Source organism: Ranitomeya imitator, chromosome 5 (genome assembly GCF_032444005.1).
Source record: "Ranitomeya imitator isolate aRanImi1 chromosome 5, aRanImi1.pri, whole genome shotgun sequence".
Classification (NCBI taxonomy): Eukaryota; Metazoa; Chordata; class Amphibia; order Anura; family Dendrobatidae; genus Ranitomeya; species Ranitomeya imitator.
The window spans coordinates 707,807,305-707,832,878 of record NC_091286.1 but is presented as its reverse complement, the minus strand read 5'-3'; the positions used below and the strand labels follow the sequence as shown (position 1 = coordinate 707,832,878).

The 25,574-nt window shown below is 55.2% G+C and overlaps 1 protein-coding gene across 3 annotated transcripts in view; it reads right to left on the bottom strand.

The window, feature by feature from the left end:
* Positions 1–7,874, bottom strand: part of CAD (carbamoyl-phosphate synthetase 2, aspartate transcarbamylase, and dihydroorotase) — a 47,158-nt gene extending 39,284 nt beyond the window's left edge. For all 3 annotated transcript variants that reach the window (XM_069728598.1, XM_069728599.1, XM_069728600.1), the window contains exon 1: positions 7,736–7,874. In XM_069728598.1, the coding sequence (XP_069584699.1) occupies positions 7,736–7,826 (91 nt within the window). In that variant the 5' untranslated portion in view covers positions 7,827–7,874. The remainder of the gene's footprint in view (positions 1–7,735) is intronic.
* Between the last annotated feature and the right edge of the window lie 17,700 nt (positions 7,875–25,574).

Below are 25,574 nucleotides of genomic sequence, written 5' to 3'. Positions count from 1 at the left end.
TCCTCCCCTCCTCACACATCCCGTCCCCTCTCCTCCCCTCCTCACACATCCCGTCCCCCTCTCCTCCCACATCCCGTCCCCCCCTCCTCACATACCGTCCCCCTCTCCTCCTCACGCATACCGTCCCCCCTCACACATCCCGTCCCCCCCCTCTCCTCCTCACATCCCACCCCCCCTCCTCCTCCTCACACATCCCGTCCCCCCCTCTCCTCCCCTCCTCACACATCCCGTCCCCCCCTCTCCTCCTCACACATCCCGTCCCCCCCTCTCCTCCCCTCCTCACACATCCCGTCCCCCCCTCTCCTCCTAACACATCCCGTCCCCCCTCTCCTCCTCACACATCCCGTCCCCCCTCTCCTCCTCACACATCCCGTCCCCCCTCCTCCTCACACATCCCGTCCCCCCCTCCTCCTCACACATCCCGTCCCCCCCTCCTCCTCACACATCCCGTCCCCCCCTCCTCCTCACACATCCCGTCCCCCCCTCCTCCTCACACATCCCGTCCCCCCCTCTCCTCCTCCTCACCCGTCCCCCCCTCTCCTCCTCCTCACACATCCCGTCCCCCCCCTCCTCCTCCTCACACATCCCGTCCCCCCCTCTCCTCCTCCTCACACATCCCGTCCCCCCCTCTCCTCCTCCTCACACATCCCGTCCCCCCCTCCTCCACACACATCCCGTCCCCCCCTCTCCTCCTCCTCACCCATCCCGTCCCCCCCTCACCCATCCCGTCCCCCCCTCTCCTCCTCCTCACCCATCCCCCCTCTCCTCCTCACCCATCCCGTCCCCCCCTCTCCTCCTCCTCACCCATCCCGTCCCCCCCTCTCCTCCTCCTCACACATCCCGTCCCCCCCTCTCCTCCTCCTCACACATCCCGTCCCCCCCTCCTCACACATCCCGTCCCCCCCTCCTCACACATCCCGTCCCCTCTCCTCCTCACACATCCCGTCCCCCCCTCTCCTCACCCATCCCCCCTCTCCTCCTCACCCATCCCGTCCCCCCTCTCCTCACCCGTCCCCCCCTCTCCTCCTCCTCACTCATCCCGTCCCCCCCTCTCCTCCTCCTCACCCATCCCGTCCCCCCCTCTCCTCCTCCTCACACATCCCGTCCCCCCCTCCTCACACATCCTGTCCCCCCCTCTCCTCCTCACACATCCCGTCCCCCCTCTCCTCCTCCTCACACATCCCGTCCCCTCTCCTCCTCACACATCCCGTCCCCCCTCTCCTCCTCACACATCCCGTCCCCCCCCTCTCCTCCTCACACATCCCGTCCCCCCTCTCCTCCTCACACATCCCGTCCCCCCTCTCCTCCTCCTCACACATCCCGTCCCCCCCTCCTCACACATCCCGTCCCCCCTCTCCCCCTCTTCACACATCCCGTCCCCCCCTCTCCTCCTCTTCACACATCCCGTCCCCCCTCTCCTCCTCTTCACACATTCCGTCCCCCCCTCCTCACACATCCCGTCCCCCTCTCCTCCTCTTCACACATCCCGTCCCCCTCTCCTCCTCCTCATACATCCCGTCCCCCCTCCTCCTCACACATCCCGTCCCCCCCTCTCCTCCTCCTCACACATCCCGTCCCCCCTCTCTTCCTCCTCCTCACACATCCCGTCCCCCCCTCTCCTCCTCTTCACACATCCCGTCCCCCCTCTCCTCCTCTTCACACATCCCGTCCCCCCTCTCTTCCTCCTCCTCACACATCCCGTCCCCCCCCTCCTCACACATCCCGTCCCCCCTCTCCCTCTCCTCCTCACACATCCCGTCCCCCCCTCCTCACACATCCCGTCCCCCCCTCTCCTCCTCCTCACACATCCCGTCCCCCCCTCTCCTCCTCTTCACACATCCCGTCCCCCCCTTTCCTCCTCTTCACACATCCCGTCCCCCCTCTCTTCCTCCTCCTCACACATCCCGTCCCCCCTCTCTTCCTCCTCCTCACACATCCCGTCCCCCCCTCTCCTCCTCACAAATCCCGTCCCCCCCTCTCCCCCTCCTCACACATCCCATCCCCCCTCTCCCTCTCCTCCTCACACATCCCGTCCCCCCCTCTCCTCCTCCTCACACATCCCGTCCCCCCCTCTCCCCCTCCTCACACATCCCGTCCCCCCCTCCCCCTCCTCACACATCCCGTCCCCCCCTCTCCCCCTCCTCACACATCCCGTCCCCCCCTCTCCTCCTCCTAACACATCCCGTCCCCCCCTCCTCACACATCCCGTCCCCTCCCCCTCCTCACACATCCCGTCCCCCCCTCTCCCCCTCCTCACACATCCCGTCCCCCCCTCCTCACACATCCCGTCCCCCCCTCTCCCCCTCCTCACACATCCCGTCCCCCCTCTCCTCACACATCCCGTCCCCCCTCTCCTCACACATCCCGTCCCCCCTCTCCCTCTCCTCCTCACACATCCCGTCCCCCCTCTCCTCCTCCTCACACATCCCGTCCCCCCCTCTCCTCCTCCTCACACATCCCGCCCCCCCTCTCCTCCTCCTCACACATCCCGTCCCCCCCTCTCCTCCTCCTCACACATCCCGTCCCCCCCTCTCCTCCTCCTCACACATCCCGTCCCCCCCTCTCCTCCTCCTCACACATCCTGTCCCCCCCTCTCCTCCTCCTCACACATCCCGTCCCCCCCTCTCCTCCTCCTCCTCACACCCCGTCCCCCCCTCTCCTCCTCCTCCTCACACATCCCGTCCCCCCCTCTCCTCCTCCCCCTCCTCACACATCCCGTCCCCCCCTCTCCTCCTCACACATCCCGTCCCCCCTCTCCTCCTCACACATCCCATCCCCCCCTCTCCTCACACATCCCGTCCCCCCTCTCCTCCTCCTCACACATCCCGTCCCCTCTCCCTCTCCTCCTCACACATCCCATCCCCCCCTCTCCTCCTCACACATCCCGTCCCCCCTCTCCTCCTCACACATCCCATCCCCCCCTCTCCTCCTCACACATCCCATCCCCCCCCCTCTCCTCCTCATAGTAACATAGTTAGTAAGGCCGAAAAAAGACATTTGTCCATCCAGTTCAGCCTATATTCCATCATAATAAATACCCACACACATCCCAGCCCCCCCTCTCCTCCTCCTCACACATCCCATCCCCCCCTCTCCTCCTCACACATCCCGTCCCCCCCTCTCCTCCTCCTCCTCCTCACACATCCCATCCCCCCCTCTCCTCCTCACACATCCATCCCCCCCTCTCCTCCTCCTCCTCCTCACACATCCCGTCCCCCCTCTCCTCCTCACACATCCATCCCCCCCTCTCCTCCTCCTCACACATCCCGTCCCCCCCTCTCCTCCTCCTCACACATCCTGTCCCCCCCTCTCCCTCTCCTCCTCACACATCCCATCCCCCCCTCACACATCCCATCCCCCCTCTCCTCCTCCTCCTCACACATCCCCCCTCTCCTCCTCCTCACACATCCCGTCCCCCCCTCTCCTCCTCCTCACACATCCCGTCCCCCCCTCTCCTCCTCCTCACACATCCCGTCCCCCCCTCTCCCTCTCCTCCTCACACATCCCGTCCCCCCTCACACATCCCATCCCCCCCTCACACATCCCATCCCCCCTCTCCTCCTCCTCCTCACACATCCCGTCCCCCCCTCTCCTCCTCCTCACACATCCCGTCCCCCCCTCTCCTCCTCCTCACACATCCCGTCCCCCCCTCTCCTCCTCCCCCTCCTCACACATCCCGTCCCCCCCTCTCCTCCTCCTCCTCACACATCCCGTCCCCCCCTCTCCTCCTCCTCACACATCCCGTCCCCCCCTCTCCTCCTCCTCCTCACACATCCCGTCCCCCCCGCTCCTCCTCACACATCCATCCCCCCCTCTCCTCCTCTTCACACATCCCGTCCCCCCCTCTCCTCCTCACACATCCCGTCCCCCCTCTCCTCCTCCTCACACATCCCGTCCCCCCCTCTCCTCCTCACACATCCCATCCCCCCTCTCCTCCTCCTCCTCACACATCCCATCCCCCCCTCTCCTCCTCACACATCCCGTCCCCCCCTCTCCTCCTCACACATCCCATCCCCCCCTCTCCTCCTCCTCCTCACACATCCCGTCCCCCCCTCTCCTCCTCACACATCCCGTCCCCCCTCTCCTCCTCACACATCCCATCCCCCCCTCTCCTCCTCCTCCTCACACATCCCGTCCCCCCCTCTCCTCCTCACACATCCTGTCCCCCCCTCTCCTCCTCCTCACACATCCCATCCCCCCTCTCCTCCTCACACATCCCGTCCCCCCTCTCCTCCTCCTCACACATCCCGTCCCCCCTCTCCTCCTCACACATCCCGTCCCCCCCTCTCCTCCTCCTCACGCATCCCGTCCCCCCTCTCCTCCTCCTCACACATCCCGTCCCCCCCTCTCCTCCTCACACATCCCATCCCCCCTCTCCTCCTCCTCCTCACACATCCCATCCCCCCTCTCCCTCTCCTCCTCACACATCCCGTCCCCCCCTCTCCTCCTCCTCACACATCCCGTCCCCCCCTCTCCCCCTCCTCACACATCCCGTCCCCCCCTCCCCCTCCTCACACATCCCGTCCCCCCCTCCCCCTCCTCACACATCCCGTCCCCCCCTCTCCCCCTCCTCACACATCCCGTCCCCCCCTCTCCTCCTCCTCACACATCCCGTCCCCCCCTCCTCACACATCCCGTCCCCTCCCCCTCCTCACACATCCCGTCCCCCCCTCCTCACACATCCCGTCCCCCCCTCTCCCCCTCCTCACACATCCCGTCCCCCCTCTCCTCACACATCCCGTCCCCCCTCTCCCTCTCCTCCTCACACATCCCGTCCCCCCTCTCCTCCTCCTCACACATCCCGTCCCCCCCTCTCCTCCTCCTCACACATCCCGTCCCCCCCTCTCCTCCTCCTCACACATCCCGTCCCCCCCTCTCCTCCTCCTCACACATCCCGTCCCCCCCTCTCCTCCTCCTCACACATCCCGTCCCCCCCTCTCCTCCTCCTCACACATCCTGTCCCCCCCTCTCCTCCTCCTCACACATCCCGTCCCCCCCTCTCCTCCTCCTCCTCACACCCCGTCCCCCCCTCTCCTCCTCCTCCTCACACATCCCGTCCCCCCCTCTCCTCCTCCCCCTCCTCACACATCCCGTCCCCCCCTCTCCTCCTCACACATCCAGTCCCCCCTCTCCTCCTCACACATCCCATCCCCCCCTCTCCTCACACATCCCGTCCCCCCTCTCCTCCTCCTCACACATCCCGTCCCCCCTCTCCCTCTCCTCCTCACACATCCCATCCCCCCCTCTCCTCCTCACACATCCCATCCCCCCCTCTCCTCCTCACACATCCCGTCCCCCCTCTCCTCCTCACACATCCCATCCCCCCCTCTCCTCCTCACACATCCCATCCCCCCCCCTCTCCTCCTCATAGTAACATAGTAACATAGTAACATAGTTAGTAAGGCCGAAAAAAGACATTTGTCCATCCAGTTCAGCCTATATTCCATCATAATAAATACCCACACACATCCCAGCCCCCCCTCTCCTCCTCCTCACACATCCCATCCCCCCCTCTCCTCCTCACACATCCCGTCCCCCCCTCTCCTCCTCCTCCTCACACATCCCATCCCCCCCTCTCCTCCTCACACATCCCGTCCCCCCCTCTCCTCCTCCTCCTCCTCACACATCCCGTCCCCCCTCTCCTCCTCACACATCCATCCCCCCCTCTCCTCCTCCTCACACATCCCGTCCCCCCCTCTCCTCCTCACACATCCCGTCCCCCCCTCTCCCTCTCCTCCTCACACATCCCATCCCCCCCTCACACATCCCATCCCCCCTCTCCTCCTCCTCCTCACACATCCCCCCTCTCCTCCTCCTCACACATCCCATCCCCCCCTCTCCTCCTCCTCACACATCCCGTCCCCCCCTCTCCTCCTCCTCACACATCCCGTCCCCCCCTCTCCTCCTCCTCACACATCCCGTCCCCCCCTCTCCTCCTCCTCACACATCCCGTCCCCCCCTCTCCCTCTCCTCCTCACACATCCCGTCCCCCCTCACACATCCCATCCCCCCCTCACACATCCCATCCCCCCTCTCCTCCTCCTCCTCACACATCCCGTCCCCCCCTCTCCTCCTCCTCACACATCCCGTCCCCCCCTCTCCTCCTCCTCACACATCCCGTCCCCCCCTCTCCTCCTCCCCCTCCTCACACATCCCGTCCCCCCCTCTCCTCCTCCCCCTCCTCACACATCCCGTCCCCCCCTCTCCTCCTCCTCCTCACACATCCCGTCCCCCCCTCTCCTCCTCCTCCTCACACATCCCGTCCCCCCCTCTCCTCCTCCTCACACATCCCGTCCCCCCCTCTCCTCCTCCTCCTCACACATCCCGTCCCCCCCGCTCCTCCTCACACATCCATCCCCCCCTCTCCTCCTCTTCACACATCCCGTCCCCCCCTCTCCTCCTCACACATCCCGTCCCCCCTCTCCTCCTCCTCACACATCCCGTCCCCCCCTCTCCTCCTCACACATCCCATCCCCCCTCTCCTCCTCCTCCTCACACATCCCATCCCCCCCTCTCCTCCTCACACATCCTGTCCCCCCCTCTCCTCCTCACACATCCCATCCCCCCCTCTCCTCCTCCTCCTCACACATCCCGTCCCCCCCTCTCCTCCTCACACATCCCGTCCCCCCCTCTCCTCCTCACACATCCCATCCCCCCTCTCCTCCTCCTCACACATCCCATCCCCCCCTCTCCTCCTCACACATCCTGTCCCCCCCTCTCCTCCTCACACATCCCATCCCCCCCTCTCCTCCTCCTCCTCACACATCCCGTCCCCCCCTCTCCTCCTCACACATCCCATCCCCCCCTCTCCTCCTCCTCCTCACACATCCTGTCCCCCCCTCTCCTCCTCCTCACACATCCCATCCCCCCTCTCCTCCTCACACATCCCGTCCCCCCTCTCCTCCTCCTCACACATCCCATCCCCCCCTCTCCTCCTCACACATCCTGTCCCCCCCTCTCCTCCTCACACATCCCATCCCCCCCTCTCCTCCTCCTCCTCACACATCCCGTCCCCCCCTCTCCTCCTCACACATCCCGTCCCCCCCTCTCCTCCTCACACATCCCATCCCCCCTCTCCTCCTCCTCCTCACACATCCCATCCCCCCCTCTCCTCCTCACACATCCTGTCCCCCCCTCTCCTCCTCACACATCCCATCCCCCCCTCTCCTCCTCCTCCTCACACATCCCGTCCCCCCCTCTCCTCCTCACACATCCCATCCCCCCCTCTCCTCCTCCTCCTCACACATCCTGTCCTCCCCTCTCCTCCTCCTCACACATCCCATCCCCCCTCTCCTCCTCACACATCCCATCCCCCCTCTCCTCCTCACACATCCCGTCCCCCCTCTCCTCCTCCTCACACATCCCGTCCCCCCTCTCCTCCTCACACATCCCGTCCCCCCCTCTCCTCCTCCTCACGCATCCCGTCCCCCCTCTCCTCCTCCTCACACATCCCGTCCCCCCCTCTCCTCCTCACACATCCCATCCCCCCTCTCCTCCTCCTCCTCACACATCCCGTCCCCCCTCTCCTCCTCCTCACACATCCCGTCCCCCCCTCTCCTCCTCACACATCCTGTCCCCCCCTCTCCTCCTCCTCACACATCCCATCCCCCCCTCTCCTCCTCCTCACACATCCCATCCCCCCCTCTCCTCCTCCTCCTCACACATCCCATCCCCCCTCTCCTCCTCACACATCCCGTCCCCCCCTCTCCTCCTCCTCCTCCATCACGTCACTCACCCACTTCCCCGGACACCGGCACCTCAGCCCCGAACATGTGGCCGGTGAGGCGGGTGCCATCCTCCAGGAGCAGCTCTGCCTGCAGCGCCATGTGAGCGACAAGTCGGCCAGGCCGGATACCGGGACACGTGTTCTCGGAGTGGGTGGAGCCAAGATGAAGGGCGGGATGAAAGCCAGCGTTCAAACAGGGGTGACAGGGGCAGGGGGAGGAGACTAGCGGCTCATTAACGTCAAGAAGGGAGGAGTCACATCTCAGTCCGCAGCAATAGAAGGTATGACCACGCCCCAGGGCGGGGCACATGCACGCCTATAAATAGAATGTGCCGGAGGAAAGCAGAGGAAGATACCAGTCTGGTTCTCAGGTACGCCGGCAGCTGCAGGACGCCCCGCCCCAATCTAGTGGCATTCAGCTTGTAGCGACTCTGAGCATCGAAGCCAATCAGATTCACTTGTCCCGGCAGGTAGCAGGTTGTGAGCCGCGCTCTGATTGGCTGTAGAATCCTGTCAGGGAATACTGAGTGTTGTCAGATCAGGAGTCTCCTGGGGACTCGGCGGAGGCGTCTCCTGTGGTGACGAGGGGGTCGGCGGAGGCGTCTCCTGTGGTGACGAGGGGGCTCGGCGGAGGCGTCTCCTGTGGTGACGAGGGGACTCGGCGGAGGCGTCTCCTGTGGTGACGAGGGGGTCGGCGGAGGCGTCTCCTGTGGTGACGAGGGGGCTCGGCGGGGGCGTCTCCTGTGGTGACGAGGGGGTCGGCGGAGGCGTCTCCTGTGGTGACGAGGGGGTCGGCGGAGGCGTCTCCTGTGGTGACGAGGGGGCTCGGCGGGGGCGTCTCCTGTGGTGACGAGGGGGCTCGGCGGAGGCGTCTCCTGTGGTGACGAGGGGGCTCGGCGGAGGCGTCTCCTGTGGTGACGAGGGGGCTCGGCGGAGGCGTCTCCTGTGGTGACGAGGGGGCTCGGCGGAGGCGTCTCCTGTGGTGACGAGGGGGCTCGGCGGAGGCGTCTCCTGTGGTGACGAGGGGGCTCGGCGGAGGCGTCTCCTGTGGTGACGAGGGGGCTCGGCGGAGGCGTCTCCTGTGGTGACGAGGGGGCTCGGCGGAGGCGTCTCCTGTGGTGACGAGGGGGCTCGGCGGAGGCGTCTCCTGTGGTGACGAGGGGGCTCGGCGGAGGCGTCTCCTGTGGTGACGAGGGGGCTCGGCGGAGGCGTCTCCTGTGGTGACGAGGGGGCTCGGCGGAGGCGTCTCCTGTGGTGACGAGGGGGCTCGGCGGAGGCGTCTCCTGTGGTGACGAGGGGGCTCGGCGGAGGCGTCTCCTGTGGTGACGAGGGGGCTCGGCGGAGGCGTCTCCTGTGGTGACGAGGGGGCTCGGCGGAGGCGTCTCCTGTGGTGACGAGGGGGCTCGGCGGAGGCGTCTCCTGTGGTGACGAGGGGGCTCGGCGGAGGCGTCTCCTGTGGTGACGAGGGGGCTCGGCGGAGGCGTCTCCTGTGGTGACGAGGGGGCTCGGCGGGGGCGTCTCCTGTGGTGACGAGGGGGCTCGGCGGGGGCGTCTCCTGGGGGTTATGAGGGGCTCGGCGGAGGTGTCTCCTGTGGTGACGAGGGGGCTCGGCGGAGGTGTCTCCTGGGGGTTATTAGGGGTCTCGGCAGAGGTGTGGCGCCCCAGGGTCCAGCATTGCTTTCCTCCCAGGGAGCGTGATGTTACGTTTGGAAGCGATGAAGGAATATCTTTTATCAGGTAATCACCATGCCTACAAAATGTTCACACTCCAGGCCAGAAGGGGGAGCTCTAAGCCTAGTTTAGGCTGAACTCCCCTATAAAATACATTCCGATCTGGAGGGAAAGGAGTTCAGTTCAGAAAGTGAGAGACAGAGAAGAGAGCAGACCAACATAGTGTCAGAAGGTCTGAAGGGGCTGTGTAGTCTGAAGTACTGGAAAGAGACATACATAAAGCCGTACATTGTTCAGTGAGCGTGCAGGAGATGGAAGCACAGGAGAGTAACATCAGGGGAGACCAGCTAAGAGCAGGCTGCCTCCCTCTGAGGCGCAGATAACTGGTAGCCGGACCACCGAGGTTGTAAGGGACTCTACGACTTACATCGGAGACCGGCAGGACAGCTGAATTGCAAGTTATCTGTCCGCCACACACACCTGAGACACAGTAACATATAGAGCCCGGGGCGTGATGGAGTCCCTGTAAAAAGGCTCGAGTTACCTGTCATGCAGGTATTGTCCTATCCTTTAACCCCTTAATCCCATATGATGTACTATCCCGTTGAGGTGACCTGGGACTTAATTCCCCGGGACGGGATAGTACGTCACATGCGATCGGCCGTGCTCACGGGGGGAGCGCGGATGGGTGTCAGCTGACTATCGCAGCTGATATCCGGCACTATGTGCCAGGAGCTGTCACGGACTGCCCCTGGCACATTAACCCCCGACACACTGCAATCAAACATGATCGCAGTGTTCCGGTGGCATAGGGAAGCATCACGCAGGGAGGGGGCTCCCTGTGTGCTTCCCTGAGACCCTCGGAGCAACGCGATGTGATCGCGTTGCTCCGCGGGTCTCCTACCTCCTTCTCCCTGCAGGCCCCGGATCCAAAATGGCCACGGGGCTACATCCGGGTCCTGCAGGGAGGTGGCTTACCAGCGCCTGCTCAGGGCAAGCGCTGGTAAGCCTGCAGCCCTGCATGTCAGATCGCTGATCTGACACAGTGCTGTGCAAAGTGTCAGATCAGCGATCTGTCACTATAACATGATGCGTTTATGCCGCGGTGTAACGTAGTCCGTCTAATGGACGCTACAACGTAATGTGAACCCAGCCTAAATCAAACCCCCCTTCATCACCCCCTTAGTTAGGGAAAAATAATAAAATTTAAAAAATGTATTTATTTCCATTTTCCCGTTAGGGCTAAGGTTGGGGCTAGGGTTAGGGTTTCAGTTAGAATTGGGGGTTTCCACTGTATAGGCACATCAGGGGCTCTCCAAACGTGACATGGCGTCCGATCTCAATTCACGCCAATTCTGCGTTGAAAAAGTAAAACAATGCTCCTTCCCTTCCGAGCTCTCCCGTGCGCCCAAACAGGGGTTTACCCCAACATATGGGGTATCAGCATACTCAGGACAAATAGGACAACAACTTTTGAGGTCCGATTTCTCCTGTTACCCTTGCCAAAATACAAAACTGGGGGCTAAAAAGTTATTATTTGTGGGGGGAAAAAAATATTTAATTTTCATGGTTCTGCATTATAAACTGTAGTGAAACACTTGGGGGTTCAAAGCTCTCACAACACATCTAGATAAGTTCCTTAGGGGGTCTACTTTCCAAAATTGTGTCACTTTTGGGGGGTTTCAATGTTTAGGCACATCAGTGGCTCTCCAAACGCAACATGGCGTCCCATCTCAATTCCTGTCAATTTTGCATTGAAAAGACAAACGGCGCTCCTTCCCTACTGAGCTCTGCCATGCACCCAAACAGTGGTTTACCCCCACATATTGGGTATCAGCGTAATCAGGACAAATTGTACAACAACTTTTGAGGTCCAATTTCTTCTCTTACCCATGGGAAAATAAAAAATTTGGTGCGAAAAATCATTTTTGTGAAAAAATATTATTTTTTTATGGCTCTGCATTATAAATTTCTGTGAAGCATTTGGTGGGTCAAAGCGCTCACCACATATCTAGATAAGTTCCTTAGGGGGTCTACTTTCCAAAATGGTGTCACTTGTGGGGGGTTTCAATGTTTAGGCACATCAGGGACTCTCCAAACGCAACATGGCATCCCATCTCAATTCCAGTCAATTTTGCATTGAAAAGTCAAATAGCGTTCCTTCCCTTCCGAGCTCTGCCATGCGCCCAAACAGTGGTTTCAGGGCCGCCATCAGGGCATGACGGCCGTGACTGGCGTATGGGGCCCGGTGAGCAGAGGGGGCCCGCATCGGGCCCCGTCTTATCTGCTCACCGGGCCCCTACCGGCAGCCGCAGGCTGAACCGGGCCCTTAGCGCCGATGCTGCAGCTGTTTAAAGCTATTGACGTGCGGCGCGCGCCCGCACGTCAATAGTTAACAGCCGCGGCGCCGCCAGCCAATCTGAGGCTGGCAGGCGCTGACGTCAGCCGCACCGTGTGTGCATGTCGCCGGCGTCTGACATCATTGTCAGTCGCCGGCGAGTGCATGTACGCTGCAGCTGCGTGGAGACTTCGCCCGCCGCAGGAGCGCGGCAGGTAAGAAGAACTTCTTTTTTCTTTTTTTTTTTCTTGAGAGCGGCGATCCGGGGGCCCATGGAAGAACGCTGGACACAGGGGCAAAACGCTGGACAGAGATTGGGCAGAGTGCTGGGAAGAGATGGGGCAGAGCGCTGGACAGAGATGGGGCAGAGCGCTGGACAGAGATGGGGCAGAGCGCTGGACAGAGATGGGGCAGAGCGCTGGACAGAGATGGGGCAGAGCGCTGGACAGAGATGGGGCAGAGCGCTGGACAGAGATGGGGCAGAGCGCTGGACAGAGATGGGGCAGAGCGCTGGACAGAGATGGGGCAGAGCGCTGGACAGAGATGGGGCAGAGCGCTGGACAGAGATGGGGCAGAGCGCTGGACAGAGATGGGGCAGAGCGCTGGACAGAGATGGGGCAGAGCGCTGGACACAGATGGGGCAGGATTGGACACAGATGGGGCAGAGTGCTGGACCCAGATGGGGCAGGATTGGACACAGATGGGGCAGAGTGCTGGACCCAGATGGGGCAGGATTGGACACAGATGGGGCAGAGTGCTGGACACAGATGGGGCAGGATTGGACACAGATGGGGCAGGATTGGACACAGATGGGGCAGAGTGCTGGACACAGATGGGGCAGAGTGCTGGACACAGATGGGGCAGGATTGGAAACAGATGGGGCAGAATGGAGACAGATGGGGCAGGATGGATACGATGGAGACAGATGGGGCAGGATGGGGAGATCATATGGGGCAGAATGGATACTCATGAGGGCAGGATGGGAGAACATATGGCTGGAGCCTGCAATGAGACACACGGGGGCTAGAATGGCGAATATTACCATAGGGGCTAATTAAGGGATATTATTATTGCAGTGATGTATTTATTTTATTTTTTGAGTATACTGTTTTAAATGGGGGGAGGTCCTGTTACTGTGCAGAGTGATACTATGTCACCTTCTTTATGTGGTGTAATGTAGAGGCTGTGAAAATTAAGTAATGTGTTCTGCAAGTGGAACTCGAGATAACTATGTTATTTCCTGCAGAGACGAGTCCTGGCTGGAAGAAATGATGGCGGTCTGTGCTGGATGAAAGATGAAGGACTTCACCTAGAGACGTCACTGGTGAGTCAGTGTTACCTATACACTGACACTATACACTGTATACTATATACAGAGCTCCTGTGTGTAATGTCACCGGTGATCACTGTATTACCTGTACACATACACTGCTTACTAATTACAGATCTCCTGTGTATAATGGCACTGATGGTGATAGTATTGTGGTTTTTTTTTTTTTTTTTATTACTGATCAGTATTGTAGTATTCAGTCACTATATGGTGGTAATATGCGGTCTGGTCATGATGTGGTGGTATTTGTTCCTTGTATTTTATATTATTCGGTCACTGTGGTGGTAATATGTCATCTGGTCATAGTGCTGTGGTATTTTTTCCTTGTATGTAGTATTATAGGTCATTTTAAAAATTGAAAAATAAATAAAAATATACCTAAATTGTATTGCATATTTTAACAAATATTTAGTAGGTTACAGTAGAGTAGGGCCCGGCCAAAAGTGTCAACCGTGTTATGGTGGCGGCTTAAAAAATCTTTTGGCCAAAACAAAAGCTGCCGGCTATATGTGTGATCTGGTGATGGGAACTGTCAATGTGTGATAGGTGAGAAGTGGAGATTTTCCAAGAGATAGCGGTGGGACTGTGGACAGTTCAAGGGGTGGAGCCTGGAGGCGGGGCTGGGGTGGAGCCTGGGCGGAGTCTCAAGAGGGCCCCGAAAATTTTGCCAGTATGGGGCCCCGAAATTTCTAGTGGCAGCCCTGAGTGGTTTACCCCCACATATGGGGTATCAGCGTACTCAGGACAAATTGTACAACAACTTTTGGGGTCCATTTTCTCCTGTTACCCTTGGTAAAATAAATCAAATTGGAGCTGAAGTAAATTTTGTGTGAAAAAACATTAAATGTTCATTTTTATTTAAACATTCCAAAACTTCCTGTGAAAACACCTGAAGGGTTAATAAACTTATTGAATGTGGTTTTGAGCACCTTGAGGGGTGCAGTTTTTAGAATTGTCACACTTGATTATTTTCTATCATATAGACCCCTCAAAATGACTTCAAATGAGATGTGGTCCCTATAAAAAAAAAAAATGGTGTTGTAAAAATGAGAAATTGCTGGCCAACTTTTAACCCTTATAACTCCCTAACAAAAAAAAATTTGGTTGCAAAATTGTGCTGATGTAAAGTAGACATGTGGGAAATATTTTATGTTAAGTATCTTGTGTGACATATCTCTGTGATTTTAAGGGCATAAAGATTCAAAGTTGGAAAATTGCGAAATTTTCAAAATTTTCGCCAAATTTCCATTTTTTTTCACAAACGCAAGTCTTATCGAAGAAATTTTACCACTATCATGAAAGACAATATGTCACGAGAAAACAATGTCAGAATCATCAGGATTTGTTGAAGCGTTCCAGAGTTATAACCTTATAAAGGGACAGTGGTCAGAATTTTAAAAATTGGCCCGGTCATTAACGTGCAAACCACCCTTGGGGGTTAAGGGGGACAGGGAGAATAACTGTGAGGACCTTATCTGAAGCCATAGGCAGTAAGGGACTACAACACCACCGCACTAGAGGAAGGCTTTTAACTCCACCTGGTAAAGGGGACCCTGGATTCGCTTCCAAGACGGCCGGACCCTGCCTGCCCTGTGATCTGATGCCCTGGACTGTGGCTGCCTGAAGTCTTCAGTAAACCAGGTAAAGAGACTGCAAACCTGTGTCCTCGTTCTTTACTGCGCCATTCACCATCTTCCATCTACACACCGGGAGCCCTGGGGATACACTTCACCTGTGGGAAGTTATACCATCTAACTGCCATAACAGCACCCCAGAGGACCCCTTAAAGCAGCGTCAGTCCCCACTGACCGAATACCACAGGTGGCGTCACGAACATAAACTCTATTCACTAAGACCCTTTAAATACTTTTCCCTTTTACATGGGCGCCCAGGGCCCCGGACCGGGTCGCCACTGTGACATCCCCCTGTGAACACCGGACCCGGTACCGGGTACCCCATGGCCCTGACGGGCGACTCATCTTGGCGTCACGAACAGGATGGACTGACCCAGCAAATCGGGTCATGTGTGCCTTAGAGACTGTGTCTAAACTGTGATTTATTTACAGACTGTGCATTGTGAATTGCAGCGCTGCGTGGAGCGCGAGGAGGAGACATTCCTTCGTGGGCGGGGCCAGTCGGAAAGAGTGCAAAGAAGGAAACGGGTGCGAGAGGAACGCTGGAAGTAAAGACGCCGTACAGTGGAACCAGAAGTGAGGACGCTGCAAAGTGCCGATCGACGCACCGGAGGAATCACTGCAAATTCCGGAGGAGAGACGCTGGCCTCTATAAGGTTAGCAAGGGGAAGAAGTTATGTCAGACCAGGGGGGAGAAATGGCGGCAGCTGCGGACCCTGTGATACTCCAAGGCCCTGTGGGCGATGCAGCCGCCGGTCTCCTGGCACCCCCGGGCCCCGCCGCAGACGCACCTGCAGGCCCCATTTTGCCACCAGGCCCCATAATTTCTACCAGCAGGTCGGACCCCGCTGCAGCTACAGTGCCCATCATGCCGCTGTCCATGCCCTATATTCCTGGAGCGCCTGGCTTCTGCAATATTCCGGGGAGTCCCATACATTAAGTGACTTTAAAGAAAGGCTCTGCAGCCTGTTTGAAGTTTATCCTTTAACCGAGCATCAAAAGGTCAGCATCTTAATTGGACAATTGATAGGCGCAGCCCTAAGAGAAGTGAAATCCTGGCAAAATATGGAAAAAGGAACTGTGCAGCAGATATTTGCTAAACTTAAAACCACCTTTGACACCCGCACTGCTGAAGAAATCAAAATGAAGCTCTTTGGGTGCAATCAGAGAGCACAGGATAGCATACGTGACTATGCCTTTAATCTCCAGGAGGCACTGCAGGCTGTCAGACAGGTTGACCCTAACAGCGTGCAGGATGGAGTCAAACTCTTAAATGAACAGTTCATTGAGGGTCTCCTGTCCAGCAACCACAAGACACAGCTGTGCATCTTGGCCTTGCAAAACCCTGACCTGGAGTTTGCACAATTTAAGGACTGAGCCATCCGGGTGCTGCATGAACCTCAGCCCAGCCGCACAGTGCCCCATAGGCGTCCAGCTCTCACGTACCACCATGAGGTGGCATCATATCATCAGGTCCCAGTTGAGGCCGATGCACAGATCCTGGATGATGACTTTCTCTAGTAGCCTTCCACGACAGCGCAGGAGGTTGTCTCCATACCTTAATGGGGGACAGGAAGCGCAAGAGGTTAAAAACCCCTCCCACCTCCCATTAACCAGTGTCTTTCCTGTCCCCCATGGGGCATGGAGAGGTTTCTGGTGCGCTGCGCGGCCGGCTCTGGCAGTGTACCTTATATTTCTTAGCCGGGCACTGGTGGTCGGGCCCCCAGGGCTTCCTCCTCCGTTTTGCTCTCGTCTCCTCTGGATTCTGGGACCGCATTCCCGGTCCTCCTGCGTCCCCTTGCGGGGGTAAAGGGTGCCGGTGATCCCATCCCGGAGGCCTCCCTGAGCTCTCCGGCGTCTCCCCCTCCTGTGCGCGCTGTTCGGCGACCCGGAAGTCACGTGGTGCCTTCACTTCCGGGTCGGCGCTCCTGCATAGGAGCGATCTCTGTCCGGTATTATGGACTACCGAACGGCGTGAGGCACGCTGCACCCTCGCACGCCTGCCTGGGACCGCGGAGGGGGAGGGGCGGCTAATTGCCACGTGCTGGTGCAGTCTTATATTCTATATAAGCTGCAAAGACGTCTCAGGTAAGCCTGCTTAAGCATGGATTCGTCTTGCCCTGCAGCTGCAGAGCCCAGCGCTCCTCAAGCCCCAGTAAGTGCGGCAGAGATGGGTCCCGCTTAAAGGGACACTGTCACCTGAATTTGAAGGGAACAATCTTCAGCCATGGAGGCGGGGTTTTGGGGTTTTTGATTGCGCAGGCATGTACTATGGAGGACAGAGAATGAACTACAATCCAATATTGCAGCCAGCATGCAGCCAGCGGGTAAGGAAAGGGTGAATCAAACACCCAAAAACCCCGCCTCCATGGCTGAAGATTGTTCCCTCCAAATTCAGGTGACAGTGTCCCTTTAAAGGTAGTTTTAAGTATACCTTCTTATACCGCTTCCTCTCTCATTTCAGGGAGTCAAGCCTGGCCCTAGAACCGTTACTAAACGCAAATGTGCTACCTGTAATGTGAAAATGCCTTTAAATTGGGAGAAAAAGTTGTGCCAACCCTGTACGGACAAAGTAATCCGGGCGGAACATCCTTCACTTATTGAAGAAATACGTTCCCTGGTTAGACAAGAGGTCCAGACCTCTTTGGCCACACTCTTCCCCCCCCCCCCCCCCTCCACCACCATCCTCACCTGGTCCATTGCTTCCTAAAAAGAGAAAGATCCAGGAATTTTCTGGATCAGAGTCTGAAGGTTCTTATACGTCATCTTCAGTCAAATGGGAAGATGTGTTACCCCATAAATCTGGAGAAATCAGGAAATATCTTTTTTCCTCTGAATACATTGAGGAATTGGTGTCTGCAGTGAGGAATACTATGGGCCTAAAGGAGGAACCTGTTCCTCAGTCTATACAAGATGAATTATTCGGTATACATACTGAAAAACAACCTGGGTTTTCCCGTACATAAAAGTATAATAGACATGATCAATAATGAATGGGAACTGCCTGAGAAACGGCTAACTACTCCTTCAGACTTTAAACATCGGTTTCCTCTAGATGAGGATTCAATTAAATGGAACATCCCAAAAATAGATGTTCAGGTGGCTAGAGTGGCTAAAAAGACGGCTCTGCCGTTCGAGGATTCCTCCCAGTTAAAGGACCCCTTAGATGGGAAGATTGAGAGCCTTCTCAAAAAATCCTGGGAAACTTCTACCTCGGCCCTCAGATTCAAAATTGCATCCACCTGCGTGGCCCCCTCTCTCTTTCGCTGGATAGAAGAGCTAGAAAACCACATCTCTCAGGGTACTCCGAGAGAGGAAGTGTTGGACTCCTTGCCTATTTTACATAGAGCAACTGGTTTTCTTGCAGATGCCTCACTGGAATCCATCCGTGTGGCCGCCAGATCTCTAGTCCAGACAAATTCAGCCAGAAGAGCTCTCTGGCTAAAAATGTGGAGCGGAGACGTTACTTCAAAGATAAAACTCTGTTCCATTCCTTTTAAGGGTGACTGTGTTTGGGCCCTCATTAGATGACATCCTGGAAAAAGCCACGGACAGAAAGAAAACTCTTCCTGAACAAAGACCTCCCAGGAAGCGTTTTTTTTTCGAGCCTCCCAGTCCCAGCCCTCCCAGGGTAAAGGGAAAACCGGGAGGTGGAGTTATGCCAAGGGGAAACCTAAAAACATCCTTATTCCCCAACAAACACAACAAGAAAAACAATGACTCCGATCTGGTGGGGGGGGAGGGGAGGCTTTCGAACTTCGTTCACAGTTGGCAGAATATCTCCAACAGCCCTTGGGTAGTGAGTGTTATCCGACAGGGTCTTCTGATAGAGTTGGATGCGCCTCCTCTCAGGATCTTAAGAGTCACCTCCCCGTCATCTCGGGAGACTCAGAAACTTATGATGGCAGGAATACAGGACTTACTAAACTCGAGAGCTATTTCCATGGTCCCGGTAAACGAGCAAGGGAAAGGGCATTATTCCCGTATCTTCATGGTAAAAAAGCCTTCCGGGCAAGCTCGGATCATAATAAATCTAAAAGCTCTCAACAAATACATTACTTACCGCAAATTCAAAATGGAGTCAGTAAAAACAGCCATCCCTCTGATAGCTCCTCATTCCTATATGGCAACAATAGAACTCAAGGATGCCTATTTCCATATTCCAATGCATCCTCGCCACATGAAATACCTAAGATTTGCGGTCCAGTTCAATCAAAAAATCTTACATTTCCAATACAATGTTCTCTGCTTCGGGATCTCCTTGGCCCCAAGGGTTTTCTCCAGAGTCATGGCGGAAGCTGTAGCTCATATCAGGAACCAAGACGTCGCTATAGTGCCGTACTTGGACGACCTTTTAATAATTGGTCCTTCCGCCGAAATTCTCAATCAGAGAATTTCCAAAACGCTGAACATCTTACAGCTTTTGGGTTGGATACCCAATCTGAAGAAATCTCACCTATTACCATCAAAGGTGATAAAATTCCTCGAAGTCCTTTTGGACTCAGGAAGTCAAAAATCTTTCCTACCAGAGGAACACCAGAGGAACCTGATATCCAAGGTCCTAGACTTCAAGAAACAACGGTCTCCGACTCTGAAGACTACAATGTCTCTTCTGGGGTCGATGACGGCCTGTATACAATCAGTCCAGTGGGCTCAAAGCCACTCCAGAGTTCTGCAGGTACACATCCTAGGAAACTGGAACGGAAATCCAAATTTCCTGAACAGAAGAGTGTACACTCCAGGGAAGGTAAAAGCCTCGTTAACCTGGTGGGCGATCCAAACAAACCTGCTAAAAGGAGTGGACTGGATACAAGATCCGCTCGTGACAGTGACAACGGATGCCAGTCAAAAAGGCTGGGGAGCAGTTGTCTCGCAAATCCCATTCCAAGGTCACTGGAATCGGAAAGAAAGCTCCAATTCCTCCAACTTCAGAGAATTGATGGCAGTGGAGAAGGCCCTTCTGGCCGCCAGCAGTCTCATTATAGGTCAACATCTCAGAGTCTACTCAGACAATATGACGACTGTAGCGCATCTAAAACACCAGGGGAGTCCGAAGTTCAACCAATTGAGAGCAATATCAAACAAAATTTTTTGCTGGGCAGAGAAACATCTCCTCTCACTATCAGCAATACACCTCAAAGGGTCAGTAAACATTCATGCGGATCTCCTAAGTCGTCACGATTTACATCCAGGAGAATGGACCCTGAAGGCGGACGTCTTCAGAATGTTGACGGACAGATGGGGACATCCCGACATGGATCTTCTAGCGTCAAGCCAGAATGCACAGGTCGAGAACTACTTCTCTCTAGACCCCAAAGACAGGTCTCGGGGAGTAGACGCCTTTGCTCATACATGGAGGTTCCATCTAGCGTACGTGTTTCCTCCATTACCGTTGCTTGCAAAGACCCTCCGGAAGATCCGAGACGATCAGGTCCAGACTATTCTAGTAGCTCCGGCATGGCCAAAGAGGAGCTGGTATCACCTCATCAGAGAACTGAAGGTGGATGGTCCAGTCTTTCTTCAAACATCAGAGGATCTACTCTGCCAGGGCCCCTTTTATCATCCGGAACCGCAAAAGTTCAAGCTGGCAGCCTGGCTATTGAAGCCCAGGTACTAAGAGCTAAAGGTTTTTCAGAGTCCGTAATCTCTAACTTACAGAAATCTAGAAAACCTGTCACCAATGCTATATATAGCAAAATTTGGAATAGTGTTGTGAATTCTGTTGTCGAACTCCCTCCTGTGGTCGTGAATGGTACTTCGGCGAGCTCTGTCTATGGACTCCCTCTGGTGGCTGTGAGTGGAGCTGCTGCTTCTGAGGTTCCTTACACAGGTGACGTGGTTTATCCTGTGGTTGGGTGCTCTATTTAACTCCACTCAGATCGTTACTCCATGCCAGCTGTCAATGTTCCTGCATTGGTTCAGTTCGCTCCTGGATCTTTCTGGTTACCTGTCTGCTCCAGCAGAAGCTAAGTCCCTGATAGTTATAATTTGTTCATTGTTTTCTTGTCCAGCTGGATATCATGATTCTGCCTTTCTAGCTGGAAGCTCTGGGATGCAGAGTGGCATCTCCGTACCGTTAGTCGGTGCGGAGGTCTTTTTGCACACTCTGCGTGGTCTTTTGTAGTTTTTGTGCTGACCGCAAAGTTACCTTTCCTATCTTCTGTCTGTTTAGTAAGTCTGGCCTCCCTTTGCTGAAATCTGTTTCATTTCTGTGTTTGTGACTTCATCTTAACTCACAGTCAATATATGTGGGGGGCTTCCTTTACCTTTGGGGAATTTCTCTGAGGCAAGGTAGGCTTTATTTTCTATCTCTAGGGCTAGATAGCTCTTAGGCTGTGAAGAGACGTCTAGGGAGTGTCAGGAACGTTCTACGGCTATTTCTAGTGTGTGTGATAGGATTAGGGGTTGCGGTCACCAGAGCTCCCACATCCCAGAGCTTGTCCTGTGTCACTTTAACTATCAGGTCGTGCCGGGTGCTCCTAACCACCAGGTCCATAACAGAAGAGATTCTCCTCGTGGTGTCATCCTCATAATCCTGACCCTTTCCATCCTAATATCTCACAAATATTAGATTTTCTACAAAAAGTATTGGAGTTGGGGCTGAAGCCAAGTACCTTAAAGGTTCAAGTGTCAGCTTTGAGTTCTGTCTTCGACCAAGACCTTGCAGGTCATCGTTGGATAAAAAGGTTTATGGTCTCAGCATTAAGGCATTGTCCAAGAAAACAAATCTTTGTACCATCATGGGACTTAAACATAGTTCTAAAGGGCCTTACGGCTCCTCCATTTGAGCCGTTATCATCTTGTTCCTCACAGCTTCTGTCCTGCAAGACTGCCTTCTTAGTTGCAATTTCTACTGCAAGACGAGTGGGGGAAATACTAGCCCTTTTAATTAGAGAACCTTATCTTACCATAGGAGATGATTCCATTGTGTTCCGACCAGATCCATGTTTTCTTCCGAAAGTAGTGTCAGAATTTCATCGATCACAGGATATAGTCCTCCCATCGTTCTGTCACAATCCTTCAAATCCAGAAGAACACAGATTTCATACCTTGGATGTACGGCGTATAGTGCTATACTACTTGGAACAAACTAAATCCTTCAGAATTGACAATCTCTTCGTTCATCTATCTGGCCGAAACAAGGGCAAAAAGGTAGCGAAGAGTACCATTGCCAACTAGATAAAAAAGGCCATTACTGAAGCATACCTAGCTCAGAATATTGCGATTCCTGCGGGCCTAAAGGCTCATTCCACCAGATCTACTTCCGTCTCTTGGGCTGAAAGGGCTGGTGCTTCAACAGAGCAGATTTGCAGGGCTGCAACATGGTCTTCTCTGCACACTTTTAGGCCTCTTTCAGACGTTAGTGTCTCTGGTACATGTAGTGACAGTTTTCTCACGGACCGGAGACACTGACACACGTAGACCCATTCAAAAGAATGGGTCTATGCACATGTCTCCGTGTTTTCACGGACCGTGTGTCCATGTTGAAAACACGGAGACATGTCCATTTTTCGCCGGCAGCACGTACCGCAATACGTGACGCACACGTGCACACGGAGAACAGTGTGCACTCTCCTCCATGTGCATGTACTGCCCGCAGGAGAGACAGCGCTATAGTTAAGCGCTGTCCCAGCCCCCCCCCCCCCCCCCCCCCCCGCGTGCGGTGCTGAATCCAGAATTCATCCCCTCCTCCCAGCAGCATTTGCTGGAAAGAAGGGATGAATCCCCTTTTCTTTTTTTTTTTTTTTTTTCTTTTTTCTTTCACTTTAAAAATAAATTTTATGCGCCCCCCCCCCCCCCCCGGCTGGCCAGGAAATACTCACCCAGCTCCAGCGATGTCTCCTCAGCGGTTGCAGCCTGTGCTGTGTGAGTGGTCACGTGGTCCCGCTCATTACAGTGGGAGAATATGTGCATATTCCTCACTGTAATTAGCGGTCCCACGTGACCGCTCACACAGGAGAAGCTGCCAGCGCTGAGAGGAGACATCGCGGGAGCTAGGTGAGTATTTCTATGCAAGGGGCCGTGGCGGCGCACGGGGGATGGGAGGGAAGAGTCACAAGAAAACTTTATTTTTAACAAAGAAAAAATAAAAAATGATCTTTCATCTCTTCTCTCCTGCGGGGGAGAAGAGATGAATGCAGCTTGTGCACCGCACAGGGGGGACAGCGCTTATTGTAGCGCTGTCTCCCCTGCACGGTCCGTGTGGTCCTCAGGCGGCACACGGATGCCGCACATGTGCCACACTGATGTGCTACGTGAGCACACGGACACAGATAATTCCGGTACAGATTTCTCCGGTACCGGAATTATCTGGACGTCTGAAAGAGGCCTTACTAAGCATATATATACCAACTGGGATCTTTCCTTTGGCCGAAAGGTTCTTCAGGCTGTGGTCCCTCCCTAAATACAGAATTGGTTGGCATTCTTCCTGCGCTGTCGTGGAAGGCTACTAGAGAAAATAGAATTATTCTTACCGTTAATTCGGTTTCTAGGAGCCTTCCACGACAGCATTAATTCCCTCCCGATGTTCTTGGATATTTTTTCTGAGAACCTAAAAGGTAACCGGTGCTATGGGTTCAGTTGTAAGTCACTGGTTAATGGGAGGTGGGAGGGGTTTTTAACCTCTTGTGCTTCCTGTCCCCCATTAGGGTATGGAGACAACCTCCTGCGCTGTCATGGAAGGCTCCTAGAAACCGAATTAACGGTAAGAATAATTCTATTTTTCCACAGGACTACGCCTCCAGGAACTGACTAAAAGCGTAGCTGCACTAGCTAAAACCGTGCAGTCCCTGAAGGAGTCATCGAAAGAAAAGATCAAGCTGACTTCCAGACCGGAGGACGTCCCCTGGTGACAACAGAAGAGGATGCCACAGACCATAGGGAGAGACGACGATCGCTATCATCAGGACGGACGAGCCATCTGCCGCCGCTGCGACCAGGCAGGATACATAGCAAGGTACTGTCATTTAAACGAGCCCCACTGGGGCAGAGGGCCAACCCCCAGGAATAGAACGACCAGGCCCACAAAAACTGGTGAGCCAAGTACGTCGGAGGATGACCTGTCCTTCCCATTGTGATCGACGGCATCCCGATGAACGCTTTATTGGACACCGGTTCTCAGGTGACAACTATGACAGACGTTAATCGTGGCCCAGATGATGATTTGACAATAGTAGCCAGTAACGGCCAGCTGTTGCCAAAGGTGAGGTACAAAGAGGTCACCATTAAGGTGGGGCGGGTAGAATTGAAGGCCCAAAGAATGGTGATTGTTGATATTGACCAACGTGAACGTAACCCCATGATGACCATTTGTACCAATGTCATAGAAAATTGTCTTGCAGAGGTTATTGTCTTATTACAACAGGTGGCCAAAACTGCTGGTTCCAGTGAACAACATGTCCTGCAGAAAGAAATCAGAGCTCTGGTGCAGAGACAGCAGGTAGGACTACCTGGTGGAGAAATTGGCCGTGGAACAGTGAATGATTCAATCCCAATCGCAATATCCCCCCAGGAGTGAAATGTTAATATGGTGTCGGGCAGCAATAGGCCTCAGAGGTAAAGACTAGCCCTGGTAGAACCTGTGTATTCAGATAGTAGGCCCACAATCCTGACAACCAGAGGGGTGGTTGAAGTCCGCAAGGGGAGGGTACCAGTACGTGTTCTCAACTGTGGGGAGAAGGAGGTTCGCTTGACCAAATATGCCACACTTGCCAAACTGTTTACTGTTGATAATAATGTAATACAGGCAACAGAACCCTTGTCCCGTCCAGGACAATGGCTCTGCAGGACAAATGGAGGATTGGTGTCAGAAAGTACACGTGGGCACTGACTCTACACTATCACACCAAAAACAAGTGGCTTACCTGGTGGTCCATGAGTATGAGCGAGTATTCAGCAAACACCCACTAGATTTTGGCCAGGTAAAAGGTATTCAACATCATATCCCCACGGGAGATCATCCGCCCATTAAGGAGAGATACCGGCCTGGACCTGCAGCTCATTATCAGTGTGCCAAAGACATGTTACGAGAGATGAAAGAGGCTGGGGTAATCAGAGATTATAGGCAGATAAACCGCATTACACACAAAGATGCATGCCCATTGCCTAGATTGGAAGAGTAATTAGTAACATAGTAACATAGTAAGGCCGAAAAAAGACATTTGTCCATCCAGTTCAGCCTATATTCCATCATAATAAATCCCCAGATCTACGTCCTTCTACAGAACCTAATAATTGTATGATACAATATTGTTCTGCTCCAGGAAGACATCCAGGCCTCTCTTGAACCCCTCGACTGAGTTCGCCATCACCACCTCCTCAGGCAAGCAATTCCAGATTCTCACTGCCCTAACAGTAAAGAATCCTCTTCTATGTTGGTGGAAAAACCTTCTCTCCTCCAGACGCAGAGAATGCCCCCTTGTGCCCGTCACCTTCCTTGGTATAAACAGATCCTCAGAGAGATATTTGTATTGTCCCCTTATATACTTATACATGGTTATTAGATCGCCCCTCAGTCGTCTTTTTTCTAGACTAAATAATCCTAATTTCGCTAATCTATCTGGGTATTGTAGTTCTCCCATCCCCTTTATTAATTTTGTTGCCCTCCTTTGTACTCTCTCTAGTTCCATTATATCCTTCCTGAGCACCGGTGCCCAAAACTGGACACAGTACTCCATGTGCGGTCTAACTAGGGATTTGTACAGAGGCAGTATAATGCTCTCATCATGTGTATCCAGACCTCTTTTAATGCACCCCATGATCCTGTTTGCCTTGGCAGCTGCTGCCTGGCACTGGCTGCTCCAGGTAAGTTTATCATTAACTAGGATCCCCAAGTCCTTCTCCCTGTCAGATTTACCCAGTGGTTTCCCGTTCAGT